General features: G+C 41.4%; 2 protein-coding genes and 1 pseudogene across 3 annotated transcripts; 1 reads left to right on the forward strand and 2 right to left on the reverse strand.

Moving 5' to 3' along the window:
* Positions 1 to 502: 502 nt before the first annotated feature.
* Positions 503 to 2,036, reverse strand: LOC118116449 (annotated as a pseudogene).
* A 3,504-nt stretch (positions 2,037 to 5,540) lies between these two features.
* Positions 5,541 to 8,615, forward strand: LOC118116450. 2 transcript variants are annotated; one of them, XM_035168151.2, is made up of 3 exons: positions 5,541 to 6,915; positions 7,144 to 7,299; positions 7,375 to 8,615. In XM_035168151.2, the coding sequence occupies exons 1-3, from the start codon at positions 6,328 to 6,330 to the stop codon at positions 7,687 to 7,689; spliced, it is 1,059 nt and encodes a 352-aa protein (XP_035024042.2). In that variant the 5' UTR covers positions 5,541 to 6,327; the 3' UTR covers positions 7,690 to 8,615. The 2 variants fall into 2 exon arrangements, with proteins under 2 accessions (XP_035024042.2, XP_035024041.2); XM_035168150.2 differs by having other exon boundaries at positions 7,144 to 8,615.
* A 1,068-nt stretch (positions 8,616 to 9,683) lies between these two features.
* Positions 9,684 to 17,275, reverse strand: LOC118116638 (the record flags this gene model as incomplete). Its single annotated transcript, XM_047341678.1, is given in 3 exon segments — positions 9,684 to 9,934; positions 9,937 to 11,056; positions 15,902 to 17,275. Coding segments are annotated over 3 exon segments (2,745 nt in total), but the record flags the coding sequence as incomplete, so codon positions are not given.
* Between the last annotated feature and the right edge of the window lie 959 nt (positions 17,276 to 18,234).

Consider the following 18,234-nt stretch of genomic DNA (forward strand, 5'->3'; position numbering starts at 1 on the left):
GTTTTTATTATTTTGATCACAATATTAAAATCACATCACTAGGCTGCTGTTGAATAAACACTTTTACAGACAGAATCATTTTGGCTTCATCACATCAAACAGACAAATGTTCATATATGTTGGATTATTTCATATGTGAACAGACTTTATGTGATTAAACATGAATCATGTCTCATGTGTGAGTTTTAATAAAGTTTGTTGAATGTGAACAATGATCAGCTGTTATTGATAAATGTGTTTTTATGTGGATCTTCATCAGTTTGCTCGACTTCATGGATCCACACAAAATCTAAATGATAGAAAACATTTTCCATGAAAGTAAAAAACAAACCAAAGATAAAGATCAGAAAATAATGAAATCTTTTACAAGGAAAAGTCGACAGAGAAATAAAACAGTGAGAAGTAAAGGAGAAATAAACAAAGCTTTAGAATAACGAGTTTAACATTTAGATTCAGCAGATTTCTCTTGAAGAAATAAACATGATGAATAAAATCTTTCTCTCTAACTGCTCTGATCCAGCGTCACAGAGACATTCACAGGTAACAGCTTCAAGTGATCTCCAGTGTTAAAGTATGGAAACATCTTCTGAGTGAAAGTGTGTGTGAAGGTGTGAATGTGTTTGTTAGTATCAGGATCAGAGAACGACAGTTCTCCTCTGTTCCAGTCCAGTTTCACTCTGATCCTCTGGATCTTCTTCACAGAGAGATCAGATGATGCTGATGGTGACTCTGCTTTGTATTCACCTTCATAGAACCATATTCCCCATGTTCCAGACAGTTCGTCTCCCTTCCTCTGGACAGACTCTGCTCTTACACCCACTGTCCAGTGTGTACTGTCTCCAACCAGGACGTCCCAGCTGTGAGTCCCTGAGTTAAAACCCTCAGATCCCAGGACTGAGATGTATTCATCAAACCTCTCTGGATTGTCAGGAAGCTTCTGTTCCTCTCCTTCTCTCAAACTGGTCAGACCTTCAGACAGGACGAGATCTGGATGAGCAGAGTTTGGGTCCAGAACCACAGGACTGTAGGAGACCACGTCCTTCATCTTGTTCCAGATGTTGAAGCTCAGGTTGCCCAGATGTTTGGCCTCGTCTATCAGAGCTCCTGAGGCCAGCTGTGGATCATCCAGCAGGGGGCGCTGCTGGACTCGTTCCACTGCAGCCTTGTAGTTGAGCAGGAGCAGGAGCGTCTTCAGCTCTCAGCTCGTCCTCTGTGGTTCTGATTGTGTCTGAAAGAGCCGTTATGTCTCTGCTCAGAGACTCAATCTTCTCCTTCATCATCCGACTCTTCTGCTCCTCTTCCTCCCTCAGTGCAGCCATCCTGGCCTCCTCTTCCTCCTCCAGAGACTGATGAAGCTTTTTAAACTGCTCCTTGATCTGCGTCTCTGTGAGTCCGGCCTGGACCTTAATGTGTTCTGCTGTTTGTTCAAACTCTACTTTAACACGTTCAAAACACTGTAACTTCTCCTTCAAGGGCTCCAGAGTTTCCTGAAGCTGCTTCTTGTGTTGTTGTGCAGCTTCATCGATGGGTCTGATTCTGTGCTCGGTGTGTTTTTCTGAATCTCTGCAGACGAGACACACTGGCTGCTGATGGTCCAGACAGAAGAGTGTGAGTTTCTCTGAGTGCAGACTGCAGAGAGCATGTGAAGAGCTCTGATCTCTCTCCTGTAAGAAGGTCTCACACAGGTTCTTTAACGCCAGGTTAGGTGGTTGATCCTTTGAAGATCTTCTCTTACAAAGTGGACACTCTTTTACTTCTTTGTCTTTCCACCAGCTCTTCACACAGTCTTCACAGAAGCTGTGGCTACATGACAGAAGGACAGGATCTCTTAAGACATAATGGCAGATTAGACAGCAGAGATCCTCTTCTGATCTGGAAGCCATTGAGTCTCCAGGTGAAGCTGAAAACAGACAGTCAGTCAGTCACAGCTCCACGTGGTTCACTGAGGTTTACTTCCTCTCTGAGTCGAGGTGTTTGTTAAACTCACGGTCAGTGTGTGGAGCGTCGGCAGGTTGTAGTTTGACTCTTCTCTCCTGTAGCTGGACTCACTCAGGACATTTGGTCTGGTTTGGTTCAGTTTGGTTTGGAAGGTGAATGTGATCGTCTGGTTTTCAGCCTGCGTCTCTTCAGGGAGGAACAGATGTTTCCTGGTTTCTCTGGTGTGTCAGGACACGATTGTAAAAAGTAATTCAAGCCTTGGATTTGAAAACTGGTCAAAAGTCATTTGGCAGCAACAAGCTCACACAGACAAGAGACTTGGTGTAAAATAGCTGCTTGAATATGTTTGTGATCTGCTGAGTGTTAAATGTTCAGAGGAAGTTCTGCTACAGAGTGAAAGTGAAAGTTAAATATCAACAGGAAGTGCAGGGGGGGGGAGTCTGTGACGTAGCTGCAGAGCTGAAGTCTTATTAAAGAGACAGAAGCAAAGTGCAAACAAATAGAAACAAGTTCAGAAAATGAAAAGATGGTTTTATAAATTCAAATCAGCTCAAGTTTGCTCATTAATTTGTGTGAGTGAAGTAAAAAGTATGACATCATCAAATGATTGTACATTTTGTTGTGATTATTATACCTTAAGTGTGACAGCATTATATGGTGTGACTTTGGGCTTTCAATAAATGTGGCAGTCAGAAACATATTTAATATTAATATTAAATAATAACTTTAGTTTACATTAAAGCTACCTCGGGGCACCAGCCTTCAAAGGAAGGGAAAGAGACAATTTATTGATTAAGTCTCATGAAAGTATTAACTACAAATTTGGAACTTGATGAATAATTAAATTGTTAACTTTAACCAAAATGACCACGTCAGTAGTTAGTAAAGATGAAGGATATGGAGTTCAGAGGTTGGAAAACATTTGTGTTTAAGAAAAACATTTATTATGAAAATAATAAAAGTATAAACACACAAACTAACTAAGTGAACTTACTACTCTCAGAAAAATCAACTTGGTGATGTGTTTGATTAGTTCACAAGAATTATGTTTCCATTAAATGAATTAATCGTGTTTATGTTCATTACATGATTCGTTCTTGTTTGATGTTCATGACTTAAAGACATTTCTGATGAATATAATTCATTCATGTCAACCTCATGAGAACGAGGTCCTTCAAAACAATGAATCCGATATGGTTAGCTATTGCGCATGCGCTTCGCCGACCGGATCCTGAAAAAGTTCGAACAGGCGGGAGTGGAACATTTCATGGACGTTAACCGACTAACCAGCACCTGCAACGCGACTCTCACCTGTTCGTTTGGCATCCTTGATATTAAGGTGAGTTATTCAGATATATGAATTTATTTAGTTAAATAGGGCGAGTAATAAATAGTAGTTAATCGACATATCTCAGTTGGTCCCTCGTGTTTCTCACCGTTAGCGCTAGCTTAACTTTGCTATGGCTAGGTTTCACTTAAGTGTGTGTTTCTGTGTTCAACACGAGCGAATCCGGGGGATGCCCGGATGTAGTCGAGTCACGGTAAACGGTTGTGTTTCGAGTGGTGCAGTTACTGTAAGTCATTGTCAGTGTCCAGAGAAGCTCAAGTTATAGCCCAACACTTATCGACGGACCCGTGTGACGTTGAGGGGGGGGGGGGAGTAGCGTGACCACAAATGACAGCAAGACGCAGTCGAGGCTCTCACACTGAGCTGACATGAACTGAGTTCACGTACATTAGGACAGTAACATATATAGGCTCTACTGTGTTTTGCTGTCATGGACGCTGTCGTTTCTTCTCCTCTGCGTTTCATCGCGGTTGGGCCTCAGCCCCCCCCCCACGGAGCTCAGCGGAGGAGAGCCAGACAGCGTCGGAGAGTTGATGACAACTACACGAGTTATATGTTACTGTAAGTTACTGTAAAAGCCTTCACGAGTAAAGAGCCAATAAGAGTCATTTATTCATATAATCCGCAAAAACGATCGACTTCAATTGATGAACAATAGACGGACTTGTGACACTACAAAACAAACTGGCACCTAGTATGAAAAACGTAAGTACCATTCTTCACATTTCAGTCTATGTAATTATAGCTATTGTAATACTTAGCCCATATAATATAAATATTACTTCTCTTTTAACTTTTTTAAACGATTTATCTTTTTACCAGAAATACATCACAAAATAAAGCAGTGTCCCCATGCTTTGAGGTCTGTACGCACCTCCTCAACAATACATGGTAAGTTAATATTTTTGTCACATTATTGTTTATCTGTTAACTAGTTGGCATGCAGCATGGTCCAGGAGTTTATCCACCCTTGTTTGTCCCCCAAGCCTGTATTTGAGAAATATGGTATATTTATTTTTATCATTTGTTAATTCATTTTATTTTTATTTTCTTTCAGTGACGTGTATGTGGCAGTGCAAACATTGTGTTGCTCGGGAGAGTAGTAGGTACAACTTACTAAAACATTATAAACTAAATCATCATCATGGAAGAGGCCAACAGTATCTGTGCATGTATGTGAATTGTCCACATTCAAGACGTGGAGTGGACTCAACACCCATGTCTATAAAGCACATTCATCTCAGTTTACACAGACCGTTTCCAGTTCAGTAACTTCTAAATGTGAGTTATGTGAATGCAGTGACCTCTCCACAGAGAGAGATTCTTTTGTTCGTAGTGGAACACATCTCCGAAGTAACGAGACTGTTAGTTGTGTGTTTCTTGGTTGCCCTTTCAAGACAAATATTTACAGCACATTTTATACACACAAAAAGAGAAAGCATCATCCACACACACTAAAAGATGTAAAAGCCAGTGTGGTTGCATCAGTGCACCCATTGCAAGTGTCAGATACCTCTGATAATGTGAGGGCTGGCTGTTCTGCTGACGGATCATATGGTGATGTTGAAACTGAGTCAGTGACAGAAAGTGATGATGGTGCTGTTGAAAACGTGCCCGAACTAATTGAGCGAAAAATAGCCGTAATGTTATTAAAATTGGAAAATATATTTCAGCAAAAGGCGTAGATGAGTAATTGGAAGAGTTGCATTTTTTTGTTAAGTTCAGCTAGTGTGCCTGTCACAAAGCGTACAGTTACAGAAATGTTCAAAAGCCATAAACCTCCATATTTGTCAGGCTGTTATTGAAAAACTTGCCAATTCTGTGTGTTTCTAACTCTGTGGCTAAACTTTTGGTAAAGTTTGGCCCTCTTGCCACTTCTTATGAAAGAAAGCAACAAGCTAAATGTTAGATCCTATTGAATATTTATTTGTTGACCAAAAGAGGTCATTTCAGTACATCCCTTTATTACAGTGCAGGAAATACTGAGTCACAATAAATTACTGGATAGAGAAATTGAAGGACATATAACTCAAGTATGTTGGGTCTTGGACAATTTGCCTCCTGGCTCTCATTCTGCTCTCTCATCAATTTATTTGGCTGTTCTTTGTGAAAGTGAAGATTTGAGGACATTTGGATATGATGAAGTGTTGGATCCACTTTTGAAAGATCTGCTCATTTTGGAGCAACATGGCATTGTCTTCATGAAGTTGAACGAGTTTATCAAAGGGACTGTGAACTGCGTAATAGCTGACAGTCTAGGGGCCCATGGGCTGGCAGGTTTTGTAGAAAGTTTTTCCTGCTGAATATATCTGTAGATTTTGCACAGCCAAGAAAGCAGAAGTCCAGTCATTGACTGCTGGTTATTTTGAGCGTAGAAGACGGGAACTTCATGAAGCCCATTTGAAGAGTGCGCTCGAAACGGCAAGTGCGTGCTGTGGAGTTAAACGGGATTGCATTTTGAGTAGGAATCTCACCCATTTTCATGTCCCAGCAGGCTGCCCTCCAGATGTAGCACAGGATCTATTGGAGGGCATAATAGTGCCTCTGAGTTTTTTTATCGTGAAATATTCAACCAGTGTTTTTGTTGTTTATTGTTTAGGTTCATACAATGGCCCAGACTATAAGACTGAGGATTATCTGAGTTGAAGATGATGCCAGGAAGCTGATTCTGCCAGCAGGGATACCGGACTCCATAGAGGAATTGTGCCAGACAATAAAGACAGGTTTTGGATTGCAACAAGATTTCCGTCTTCAATATCAAGATGCTGATTTTGGAAATGACTTCATAAACCTGTCGGAAATCTCTGAAATAAATGACAAAGCAACTTTAAAGGTTGTTTACTTGTATACTTTAAACTTGCAAAGTTATACAGAAGCTGATGCAATGACACGTCAACCTCTAGCAGTCCAAAGCTCAACAAGTTCCTTTTAAATCTCCTCTGTTGACACGGACAACACAGACCCCGCTTCATCTTCAGGTTCATCAGCATCTCCAAGGCACTGGGTTTGGCCAAGTGTCTTCACGGTCCCTAGTTTTAGCTATGAGGCTGAACTGTAACTTGAAAAGGCCAAAGCTGAGTGCAGTTCTAGTGGAACTGAAACTGAAATCCCACATTCTAGAAGGACTGGCAGAAGAAATTATTAAACACAAAGCCTACCCAACTGACAATGATCTGAATGATGTTGCGGAAGCCCTTGTGAAAGAACCTCCCTGTCTGAGGGAGCAGGGGTCCTTCAATGGCTGTTACGGGTGGAAGATTAGCCTCAAGTATAAACTGGCCAACTTCCGGACCAAACTAAGAGGCCTGGGATGTTATGAGGTGACGATAAATTCACTAAAGAACAAGGCCCAAGATACATTTCAGGCAGCGTTGAATATGAAAAAGCCCAGAAGGGCAGAAGTCAATTACTGTCCGCAGCATCCAAAAGGAGAAACCACTGACACTCTGGAAAACCAGAGAATTGCACTGCTTCCAGAGATTAAGAAGAGAAACAACGGCCATAGAGTGACAGAGAAAATGGAGAAGACTGATGAGTGTTTCTCATATAGAAGGCAAGAAGTTCCTCAAGGACAGCCCTTGGTTGCCGACTTCAAAAGCAGATGGCCGGCTCTGTTCACTCAGAACGAGGTACATGTCGTGGTTTTACGTATGCCCCCTGACTGTGTGCACACACAAGTACAAAAAGATAATGACAAATCAAATATAATAGTGTTGAACAGTTGTTTTTCTCCTCACTGACACTGATGTAATATAGTGATCAAACAGCTAGTAATTCATTGTTCCTCCTTCCTATGTTGTATATTGTTGTAATTTTCGAATAAGGTGAGTGACAAGTGCATTGTTGATGTTTTTCAGATGGATAAAGAGTTCATGCTCATATCAACTGTGCCTCTGCTCTCTACATTCTTTGCTGAGCTTGACCGGCACTCTCCACGCATGATGGAGATCTTTAGATGCAAAGGTCGGGCAGCTGGAAGAAAAATGAGACATCTCATGGTGGCCATCTCCAGGGTTTGTATTAAAATGGGTAGACCTCTGCTTATAAAATACTTTTTATGCCCCTGTATTTATTGTCATACTTCACAGAACATAGACACTGGGGCCAACACTTCCATGGGGCAAACTGTGATGGGAGTCTGCGTCATACAGAAGGTGGGTGCGGAGCCTGAAGATGAGCCAGAGGACATTGGTGTCCTGATTGAGGACGTGGAGGTCCTCAGTGGTTTGGGTAACATTGCGATTGCCTGTGCTCTGCTCTTTGGACTGATATACTGTCTGAACCTGAGCTACCCACCAGAGCTCAAATGCACTTTTGAAGTCCTGCAGAAGATTCTCCTGAACCTGGATGGGCAGAGGTTGTCGTCCAAGGCCCAGTTCCTGAAAAACAAGCTTCTGCAGTGAATAAGCTTGAAGAAGACCGATAGAAACCTGGTATTTGTACATATCTCTGATTTCTTTTTTTAGTTTTTCGTTTTGAAATTTCAAAATTTGAAGTAAGCAATGGACTGAGACTGTTGTTGAAGATTGTTGTCTCAGGTTGAAAAGTCTCCTACGTTTGTGTGTGGGTGGAGCAGACACACAGCATTGTTTTTGAACACACATCTACACTGATTTTACTACATGGACAATTGTGTCTTTTCTGTGAGTGGAGCAGTCATACTCGCACACGAACACACAATGAATGCCTTCTCTTAAATGTTAAAGAGAATAAATACACCAGTAATGTTTATAGACTCCTTTAAAATTGAGTATTTGTATTTACAAAGATTTTTTGTAAAGACTATTTCTTTTACAGTAGCTTTTACACTACTGATTTATTTTAATGTTTTTGGGCAGTGCACGACACGTGTTGTAATAATTCAGTGTTTAAAATGGTGTTAATATGCATATTGTTGTCATGCATGTTTTTTTATTATGGGCCAAGAATATTTTGTAGATTCCAATGTCTATTTTATTGCATTTTTATAAATGGGTTCAAAAAGTTGAATTGCTGCACTTAGAGTTTTAAAACTTGAAATGACGAAGTCAGGCACAAATCCTAAAATATATTTTTTTAGGCTGTTTTGTTAATGAGTCTCGACTATTTTGTTGGCAAAATATTCTACATGCTTTTGTTCCAAAGGTTGGAAAAGATTCTAATCCTCTTGCTGCAGTTAGGACTGTTGTTTTTTACATTCTAAGGTGGAACGCAGGTAATTTGAGGATGTGGGTCGGTTTCTAATATGAAAACCAAAGGGAAGTTTAGCATGAGATGGTTAAAGGGGGAAAGCTGAGAACAGGATCTGGGCAGTTGTAAAAGCCACATGTTGAATAAAATGTCAAATGGTTTTGCATGTTGTCCTTTTTATGTATGTTAGTGAATATTTGGTAATTTAATTAAAATGAATGCTTACACTCGCAATGAAAACAACACTAATTAAACAGACAAAACCTACATTAGTTCATTCAACAAGACTGAATTGTGTTGCACTAAAGTGTTTGACCAATTCAAACTAAATTTAAATGAATTAGACTCGACTAAGTAGCTACAAACATTTAGTTTCAATTAAAAGCACATTAGTTGAATGAACATATTCAAATGACATTCCACCCACAAATCTATGTGGTGTTCACGTAACACAATCAAGATAGACTGATGTAACTTGATTTGTTTAGATGAAATATAGGTGGCAAGATAAAATTACGTTCATCCAATGAACAACTATTGTTCACAACTATGAGCTCCCAACATTTAAATAAGTAATAATTCATGAATAAACGTATATATAACTCAATTTAAAAACCTGAAACTTTCTGAGTGTTAAATCCTACTTAATGACAGATAATGTTATATTTACATTTCAACTTAAAAAAGGTCAGAACTCTGTTTCTGTTTCATAGTTTTTATTATTTTGATCACAATATTAAAGTCACATCACTAGGCTGCTGTTGAATAAACACTTTTACAGACAGAATCATTTTGGCTTCATCACATCAAACAGACAAATGTTCATATATGTTGGATTATTTCATATGTGAACAGACTTTGTGATTAAACATGAATCATGTCTCATGTGAGTTTTAATAAAGTTTGTTGAATGTGAACAATGATCAGCTGTTATTGATAAATGTGTTTTTATGTGGATCTTCATCAGTTTGCTCGACTTCATGGATCCACACAAAATCTAAATGATAGAAAACATTTTCCATGAAAGTAAAAAACAAACCAAAGATAAAGATCAGAAAATAATGAAATCTTTTTACACACGTGGAAAAGTCGACAGGAGAAATAAAAACGAGTGAGAAGTAAAAGGAGAAATAAACAAAGCTTTAGAATAACGAGTTTAACTTTTAAATTCAGCAGATTTCTCTTGAAGAAATAAACATGATGAATAAAATCTTTCTCTCAAACTGCTCTGATCCAGCATCACAGAGACATTCACAGGTAACAGCTTCAAGTGATCTCCAGTGTTAAAGTATGGAAACATCTTCTGAGTGAAAGTGTGTGTGAAGGTGTGAATGTGTTTGTTAGTATCAAGATCAGAGAACGACAGTTCTCCTCTGTTCCAGTCCAGTTTCACTCTGATCCTCTGGATCTTCTGCACAGAGAGATCAGATGATGCTGATGGTGACGATGCTGAGTATTTACCTTCATCGAACCATATCCCCATGTTCCAGACAGTTTGTTTCCCTTCCTCTGGACAGACTCTTCTGACACACCCATTGCCCAGTCAGTACTGTCTCTAACCAGGACGTCCCAGCTGTGAGTCCCTGAGTTAAAACCCTCAGATCCCAGGACTGAGAGGTAATAATCAAACCTCTCTGGATTGTCAGGAAGCTTCTGTTTCTCTCCTCGTCTCAAACTGGTCAGATCTTCAGACAGGACGAGTTCTGGATGAGCAGAGTTTGGGTCCAGAACCACAGGACTGTAGGAGACCATGTCCTTCATCTTGTTCCAGATGTTGAAGCTCAGGTTGCCCAGATGTTTGGCCTCGTCTATCAGAGCTCCTGAGGCCAGCTGTGGATCATCCAGCAGGGGGCGCTGCTGGACTCGTTCCACTGCAGCCTTGTAGTTGAGCAGGAACGAGACGTCTTCAGCTCTCAGCTCGTCCTCTGTGGTTCTGATTGTGTCTGAAAGAGCCGTTATGTCTCTGCTCAGAGACTCAATCTTCTCCTTCATCATCCGACTCTTCTGCTCCTCTTCCTCCCTCAGTGCAGCCATCCTGGCCTCCTCTTCCTCCTCCAGAAACTGATGAAGCTTTTTAAACTGCTCCTTGATCTGCGTCTCTGTGAGTCCGGCCTGGACCTTAATGTGTTCTGCTGTTTGTTCAAACTTTACTTTAACACGTTCAAAACACTGTAACTTCTTCTTCAAGGGCTCCAGAGTTTCCTGAAGCTGCTTCTTGTGTTGTTGTGCAGCTTCATCGATGGGTCTGAATCTGTGGTCGCTGTGTTTCTCTGAATCTCTGCAGACGAGACACACTGGCTGCTGATGGTCCAGACAGAAGAGTCTGAGTTTCTCTGAGTGCTGACTGCAGAGAGCATGTGAAGAGCTCTGATCTCTCTCCTGTAAGAAGGTCTCACACAGGTTCTTTAACGCCAGGTTACAAGGTGGTTCTGACTTTGAAGATCTTCTCTTACAAAGTGGACACTCTTTTACTTCTTTGTCTTTCCACCAGCTCTTCACACAGTCTTCACAGAAGCTGTGGCTACATGACAGAATGACAGGATCTCTGAAGACATCATGGCAGACGGCACAGCAGAGATCCTCTTCTGATCTGGAAGCCATTGAGTCTCCAGGTGAAGCTGAAAACAGACAGTCAGTCAGTCACAGCTCCACGAACTTCACTGAGGTTTACTTCCTCTCTGAGTCGAGGTGTTTGTTAAACTCACGGTCAGTGTGTGGAGCGTCGGCAGGTTGTAGTTTGACTCTTCTCTCCTGTAGCTGGACTCACTCAGGACGTCTGGTCTGGTTTGGTTCAGTTTGGTTTAGTTTGGTCTGGAAGGTGAATGTGATCGTCTGGTTTTCAGCCTGCGTCTCTTCAGGGAGGAACAGATGCTTCCTGGTTTCTCAGGTGAGTCAGGAGAGGGTGGAGCTTGAGATGCTGGATGATGAAACCTGTACAAGCTGAAACAAATGTACAAGCAGCTCTGCTGCCAGTACAAACTATGCACCCCCCCCTGATGGACTGCACTCTAACACTTTAACTCTTAACTGTGCCTGATTCATCTGCCTGTGAAATATCAACGGTTCATGTGCAATACATTCACTGTACATATTCTCACACTGCACATATCTTTACTGTCTTTACACTGTATACATTAGTTTAATTACATTCATATATTTCCATATTTCTATTTTCCTCACAACTTAAGTATTACAAATTGTCACAACTTCAGTCAGCTCATAGCATTTTCATTTTCTGTTATCTGGTTTTTCATGTACTAATTCTCATGTCGTTTCAGAATTCAGCCACTCCCCCCTGCTCTGCATCACCCCTTCCCACGGATCCCATTACCTGCCCCACCCCCAGACTCACCTGCTTTCCATCAGTCATCAGTCACCCAGTATATATAAAAGGCCCATTTCCTGTTCTTTGCCAGATCGATTCATGGGTGAACTAAATGTCGTAGTTTTTTAATTTGTTATTTGTTCTATTTTTTTTTTACAAAGGTATCTTCTTTTAATAATATTGCAGCGTGCGTCCTTGTGTCTGGGATCTTAGTCAGCTGGGGACTGAATAGGCTCTCGGCCAATCACGGGAACCTGACAGAGCCAGCGTGTAACATGCGGCCTCGTGATTGGCACAGCAGCGGGGCGGGTCCTCCTGTTTGTGTCCAGGAGGCGTGGAGGGACAGGTCCAGGCTCGTCTCCTGCTGTGAGTGAACCGGTGCCCAGCTTGAGAGAGCTCCTGTGTGTCGCTGAACGTGTGCATTGCTGAAAGATAACGTCTTCTGCCTCCATTTATCCGTTCGCTACAATATGTTGGATTCATGTTAATGTGTATTTAACGACATTTAAATTAAATTGGTTGAAAAAAAAAAAATTACAAAAATATATAAAAAATTGTCGAATCAACCAAAAATGTTGCGACCCCCATGCAGTACCTCCGCGGACCCCCTTGTTGGGACCTGGTTTTTGTGAGACAACACTTCGGTATCACATGTTCAGTCAAAAGCCTGAAGCCGCATGTTCCCCCAGGACTCAGTCTCCCAGGGACCATCAAAAACCAGAGCAAGGAACTCAGTCTCCCAGGGACCATCAACGTCACACAGAGGTGTGAAAACCCCCCCAGGGACACAGGTTTCAACTCCCATTGGTCACTCTGGACCCCATGATCTGTGAAGTCACCGGGCCAATATAAGGCTTGTTCTCCCCCTCTTCTGTCTCTTCTGTCCTCTTCCTACAATCCTTCTACAGGAGGGAAGGCTGTCGAGCCTCTTCTCCAGCTCACATCTTCTCTTCCCATCCAACTCTTCGAGAGGAGCACAAAGGTGCAGCTTCCAGCTCATCTCACCAAGGAAACCTCCTCGTACTCCAAGCTCTACCAACGTCCTAGCAGTGACTCGATGTCCTGCTTGACAACTTCAACCAGCAACTGAGCTACACAGCTCAACAGAATCACTAAGGCAGGAGCCACAACCAGCCAGAAGACTTCACAGAACTTCGAACTGCACAGCAACTTCCTTTTCCCCCTTTCCACAGACGGGTAACACAACTGGGCTTAATAATTATACTAGGCTAAGCAAGACTGTTTATTCGATTCTGTGTGATGTTTATAAGTTTGATTTGTGGTGTTGTGATATTTTGGGTACAAGTTATTGAGAAAGTAATGTTAGTCTGTTATGCTCTTCAGTCTTTCATTGCATCCAATCTAGTAACTTTGTCTAATTTGGCACACACACAGACACATGCATATCCCTTCACCTACTTAGCTCGGACCCCCGCTACATGTCGCAAAGATTCCAATAGGGGGGGAAAGGGTGTTATGTCTTTGGCCAGCCGCCATTTTGAAAGCACGCTGACTCACACAGACACACACATGCATACTCACATACCTGTCTTTGTTTAGTAAGTACACCGTTAGTAATTTGTGTTTTTATACTTTATTATATTCATAATAAATGTTTTCCTTTGACAAATGTTTTTTCATTAATGTTGCATAAGTGAAGTTTGCCAACCTCCACACTGAGAATGTTTCCTCTTCCATTCCCACACTCTGTTCTTGCTTTAGAGTTACATTAATACCACTAAGGCATTTCCAAACTAAAACGCTCTCTGTGCTCACAGGTGTTTTGTCTCTGCATCAGTTTTAATCTCCGTCCAACACGTCTCACACGCCTGCAGAGATCATGTGACCACTCACATGCACTGGACATGCACGTCCCCCTGGACACAGGTTGTTGGAATAACATCTGTAAACAGTTGGTTCTGCAGATTGGAAGTTTATTAAAATTCAAGTGTCCATTTTCTTCTTCATGATTCAAGGACCCTGGTGTTTCCTTCACTTCTGTTTGAGTTACAATGCAGAAGATGTGTTATCCTGTCACCGCAGAGAGGGGGCGCTGCAGCAGTCAGCTGGAGTCTCGGAGAAGAAGAAGAAGCAGCGGAAATGAGGCAGTTGTGTTTTGAAAGAGGGAAATTTAAAACTCGACGGTGTGAAACAGAAATGAATAAAAGCATCGAGAGCCAGAGGAACATGAGCTGAACGGAGCCGAACTTAAAGTAGCTTCATGGACGTTTTCTCACTTACACGTTGTTTGAATCCGATAAAACCAGTGAAGCTAGTTTCTTGTGTTTTGAATCGAATCTCTCGGTCGCGTTCACTTCACTTAAATCTCTGTTTCCCACAAACACCAGTGTTACATCTGTAGATCTTTGTTATTTGTGAATAATCATTTATTTTCACTCTCGTTCTATAAATTCACCTCGTACACTTTTATTTGACTGTGTTTTTATTTTACATCGTCACATTTAGCTTCAGTAAAGAAAAGCTCCACAGTCACTGGGCTACATAAGGATGATGAATAAGAACATGACAGTATTATGTTGATTCTAATGTACTGTGTGTGTACTTGTGTTGTTATACATGTATTTGTATGTTTTTCTACCATCAACCTGCAGATGAAAACGAGCCTGCATCATTAAATCTGACCCATTATATGATGGACTCCACTACACTTGTTAATTAATGTGCGTTTTCCTTTTTAAATGCATAAATACGAACATGCAGCAGTTTGTGTGGGTGAAGCTGCTGAAGTGAAGTTAATCCAACCGCTGCAGCGAACAGACACCAAAGATGAACTTTGTATTTCATCAATTAAAGATAACAGACAAAATAAACAGTAATTCTATGTTCAAAAGACGTCGTAGAGACAAAGGTGAGAGAATCAGTAACACACAGCATGGAACATGGTAGAGTTCAAATTTCTATTTGTTTTGTATTATCATCATTGGTGAGGACAAGGAAACTACGAGGATGAAATCTTCCATCTCCACATCTCACTGTAGTCATCAATAGTTAATTCATATATATATATATATAATTGTTTTTCAAAAGATTACTTACCCTCCCATGTTAACTGCAGGTCAGACATACGTTAAACCTTTAACACTAAATATATAGAAAATAATATCAGTGATACTTGTGATTGTGTTTAATTAATCACACTATAACACTTGGCCTGTTTGTAGATGAAACATGGAGAACGTCACTAATTCAGCATGTACTTTATAATTTGTTGAATTGTGTGTCGGCCATGACCTTCACTTTAACGGCCTCAAGAATGGTGGCTAGTGGGTAATGTTAGCTAACAAGGCTAATGCTAACGTAGCTAATGCTAGCGCGGCTAATGCTACCTAGCAAGCGGATGCTTAGTTTGCTCTTTAACCAAACGATGTGAGACAAGAAACATGACAATGAGGTAAAAGTGTGATTCTGTGTGAAATGTAATCACAGTTAACTGAGACTCCACCACAGAGTCATGATGTCATCACATTGTTTGACTGAATTTACCCTGAATGTAGATCTCCAGCTCCAGACCAGAGTTTGTGACAGCAGCATTTTGGCTTTATATTTACATGTCAACTTAAAAAGGTCAGAACTCTGTTTCATAGTTTTATTATTTTGATCACAATATTAAAGTCACATCACTAGGCTGCTGTTGAATAAACACTTTTACAGACAGAATCATTTTGGCTTCATCACATCAAACAGACAAATGTTCATATATGTTGGATTATTTCATATGTGAACAGACTTTGTGATTAAACATGAATCATGTCTCATGTGTGAGTTTTAATAAAGTTTGTTGAATGTGAACAATGATCAGCTGTTATTGATAAATGTGTTTTTATGTGGATCTTCATCAGTTTGCTCGACTTCATGGATCCACACAAAATCTAAATGATAGAAAACATTTTCCATGAAAATAAAAAACAAACCAAAGATAAAGATCAGAAAATAATGAAATCGTTTTACACACGTGGAAAAGTCGACAGGAGAAATAAAAACGAGTGAGAAGTAAAAGGAGAAATAAACAAAGCTTTAGAATAACGAGTTTAACATTTAGATTCAGCAGATTTCTCTTGAAGAAATAAACATGATGAATAAAATCTTTCTCTCAAACTGCTCTGATCCAGCATCACAGAGACATTCACAGGTAACAGCTTCAAGTGATCTCCAGTGTTAAAGTATGGAAACATCTTCTGAGTGAAAGTGTGTGTGAAGGTGTGAATGTGTTTGTTAGTATCAAGATCAGAGAACGACAGTTCTCCTCTGTTCCAGTCCAGTTTCACTCTGATCCTCTGGATCTTCTGCACAGAGAGAACAGATAATCCTGATGGTGACGATGCTGAGTATTTACCTTCATGGAACCATATTCCCCATGTTCCAGACAGTTTGTCTCCCTTCCTCTGGAGAGGCTCTGCTGACACACCCATTGCCCAGTCAGTACTGTCTCTAACCAGGACGTCCCAGCTGTGAGTCCCTGAGTTAAAACCCTCAGATCCCAGGACTGAGAGGTAATAATCAAACCTCTCTGGATTGTCAGGAAGCTTCTGTTTCTCTCCTCGTCTCAAACTGGTCAGATCTTCAGACAGGACGAGTTCTGGATGAGCAGAGTTTGGGTCCAGAACCACAGGACTGTAGGAGACCATGTCCTTCATCTTGTTCCAGATGTTGAAGCTCAGGTTGCCCAGATGTTTGGCCTTGTCTATCAGAGCTCCTGAGGCCAGCTGTGGATCATCCAGCAGGGGGCGCTGCTGGACTCGTTCCACTGCAGCCTTGTAGTTGAGCAGGAACGAGACGTCTTCAGCTCTCAGCTCGTCCTCTGTGGTTCTGATTGTGTCTGAAAGAGCCGTTATGTCTCTGCTCAGAGACTCAATCTTCTCCTTCATCATCCGACTCTTCTGCTCCTCTTCCTCCCTCAGTGCAGCCATCCTGGCCTCCTCTTCCTCCTCCAGAAACTGATGAAGCTTTTTAAACTGCTCCTTGATCTGCGTCTCTGTGAGTCCGGCCTGGACCTTAATGTGTTCTGCTGTTAGTTCAAACTCTACTTTAACACGTTCAAAACACTGTAACTTCTTCTTCAAGGGCTCCAGAGTTTCCTGAAGCTGCTTCTTGTGTTGTTGTGCAGCTTCATCGATGGGTCTGAATCTGTGGTCGCTGTGTTTCTCTGAATCTCTGCAGACGAGACACACTGGCTGCTGATGGTCCAGACAGAAGAGTCTGAGTTTCTCTGAGTGCTGACTGCAGAGAGCATGTGAAGAGCTCTGATCTCTCTCCTGTAAGAAGGTCTCACACAGGTTCTTCAACACCAGGTTACAAGGTGGTTGTGACTTTGAAGATCTTCTCTTACAAAGTGGACACTCTTTTACTTCTTTGTCTTTCCACCAGCTCTTCACACAGTCTCTACAGAAGCTGTGGCTACATGACAGAAGGACAGGATCTCTGAAGACATCATGGCAGACGGGACAGCAGAGATCCTCTTCTGATCTGGAAGCCATTGAGTCTCCAGGTGAAGCTGAAAACAGACAGTCAGTCAGTCACAGCTCCACGAACTTCACTGAGGTTTACTTCCTGTCTGAGTCGAGGTGTTTGTTAAACTCACGGTCAGTGTGTGGAGCGTCGGCAGGTTGTAGTTTGACTCTTCTCTCCTGTAGCTGGACTCACTCAGGACGTCTGGTCTGGTTTGGTTCAGTTTGGTTTAGTTTGGTCTGGAAGGTGAATGTGATCGTCTGGTTTTCCGCCTGCGTCTCTTCCGGGAGGAACAGATGTTTCCTGGTTTCTCAGGTGAGTCAGGAGAGGGTGGAGCTTGAGATGCTGGATGATGAAACCTGTACAAGCTGAAACAAATGTACAAGCAGCTCTGCTGCCAGTACAAACTATGCACCCCCCTTATGGACTGCACTCTAACACTTTAACTCTTAACTGTGCCTGATTCATCTGCCTGTGAAATATCAACGGTTCATGTGCAATACATTCACTGTACATATTCTCACACTGCACATATCTTTACTGTCTTTACACTGTATACATTAGTTTAATTACATTCATATATTTCCATATTTCTATTTTCCTCACAACTTAAGTATTACAAATTGTCACAACTTCAGTCAGCTCATAGCATTTTCATTTTCTGTTATCTGGTTTTTCATGTACTAATTCTCATGTCGTTTCAGAATTCAGCCACTCCCCCCTGCTCTGCATCACCCCTTCCCACGGATCCCATTACCTGCCCCACCCCAGACTCACCTGCTTTCCATCAGTCATCAGTCACCCAGTATATATAAAAGGCCCATTTCCTGTTCTTTGCCAGATCGATTCATGGGTGAACTAAATGTCGTAGTTTTTAATTTGTTATTTGTTCTATTTTTTTTTTACAAAGGTATCTTCTTTTCAATAATATTGCAGCGTGCGTCCTTGTGTCTGGGATCTTAGTCAGCTGGGGACTGAATAGGCTCTC

The sequence above is a fragment of the Hippoglossus stenolepis genome, chromosome 10 (assembly GCF_022539355.2).
Source record: "Hippoglossus stenolepis isolate QCI-W04-F060 chromosome 10, HSTE1.2, whole genome shotgun sequence".
NCBI classification, from domain to species: Eukaryota; Metazoa; Chordata; class Actinopteri; order Pleuronectiformes; family Pleuronectidae; genus Hippoglossus; species Hippoglossus stenolepis.

Excerpts from the sequence above, each read along its gene's own strand:
- LOC118116450 (XM_035168150.2), top strand. The coding sequence starts at position 6,328 with ATGAGGCTGAACTGTAACTTGAAAAGGCCAAAGCTGAGTGCAGTTCTA. Across the intron at positions 6,916-7,143 it reads CTCTGTTCACTCAGAACGAG|ATGGATAAAGAGTTCATGCT; the intron begins GTACATGTCGTG and ends GATGTTTTTCAG.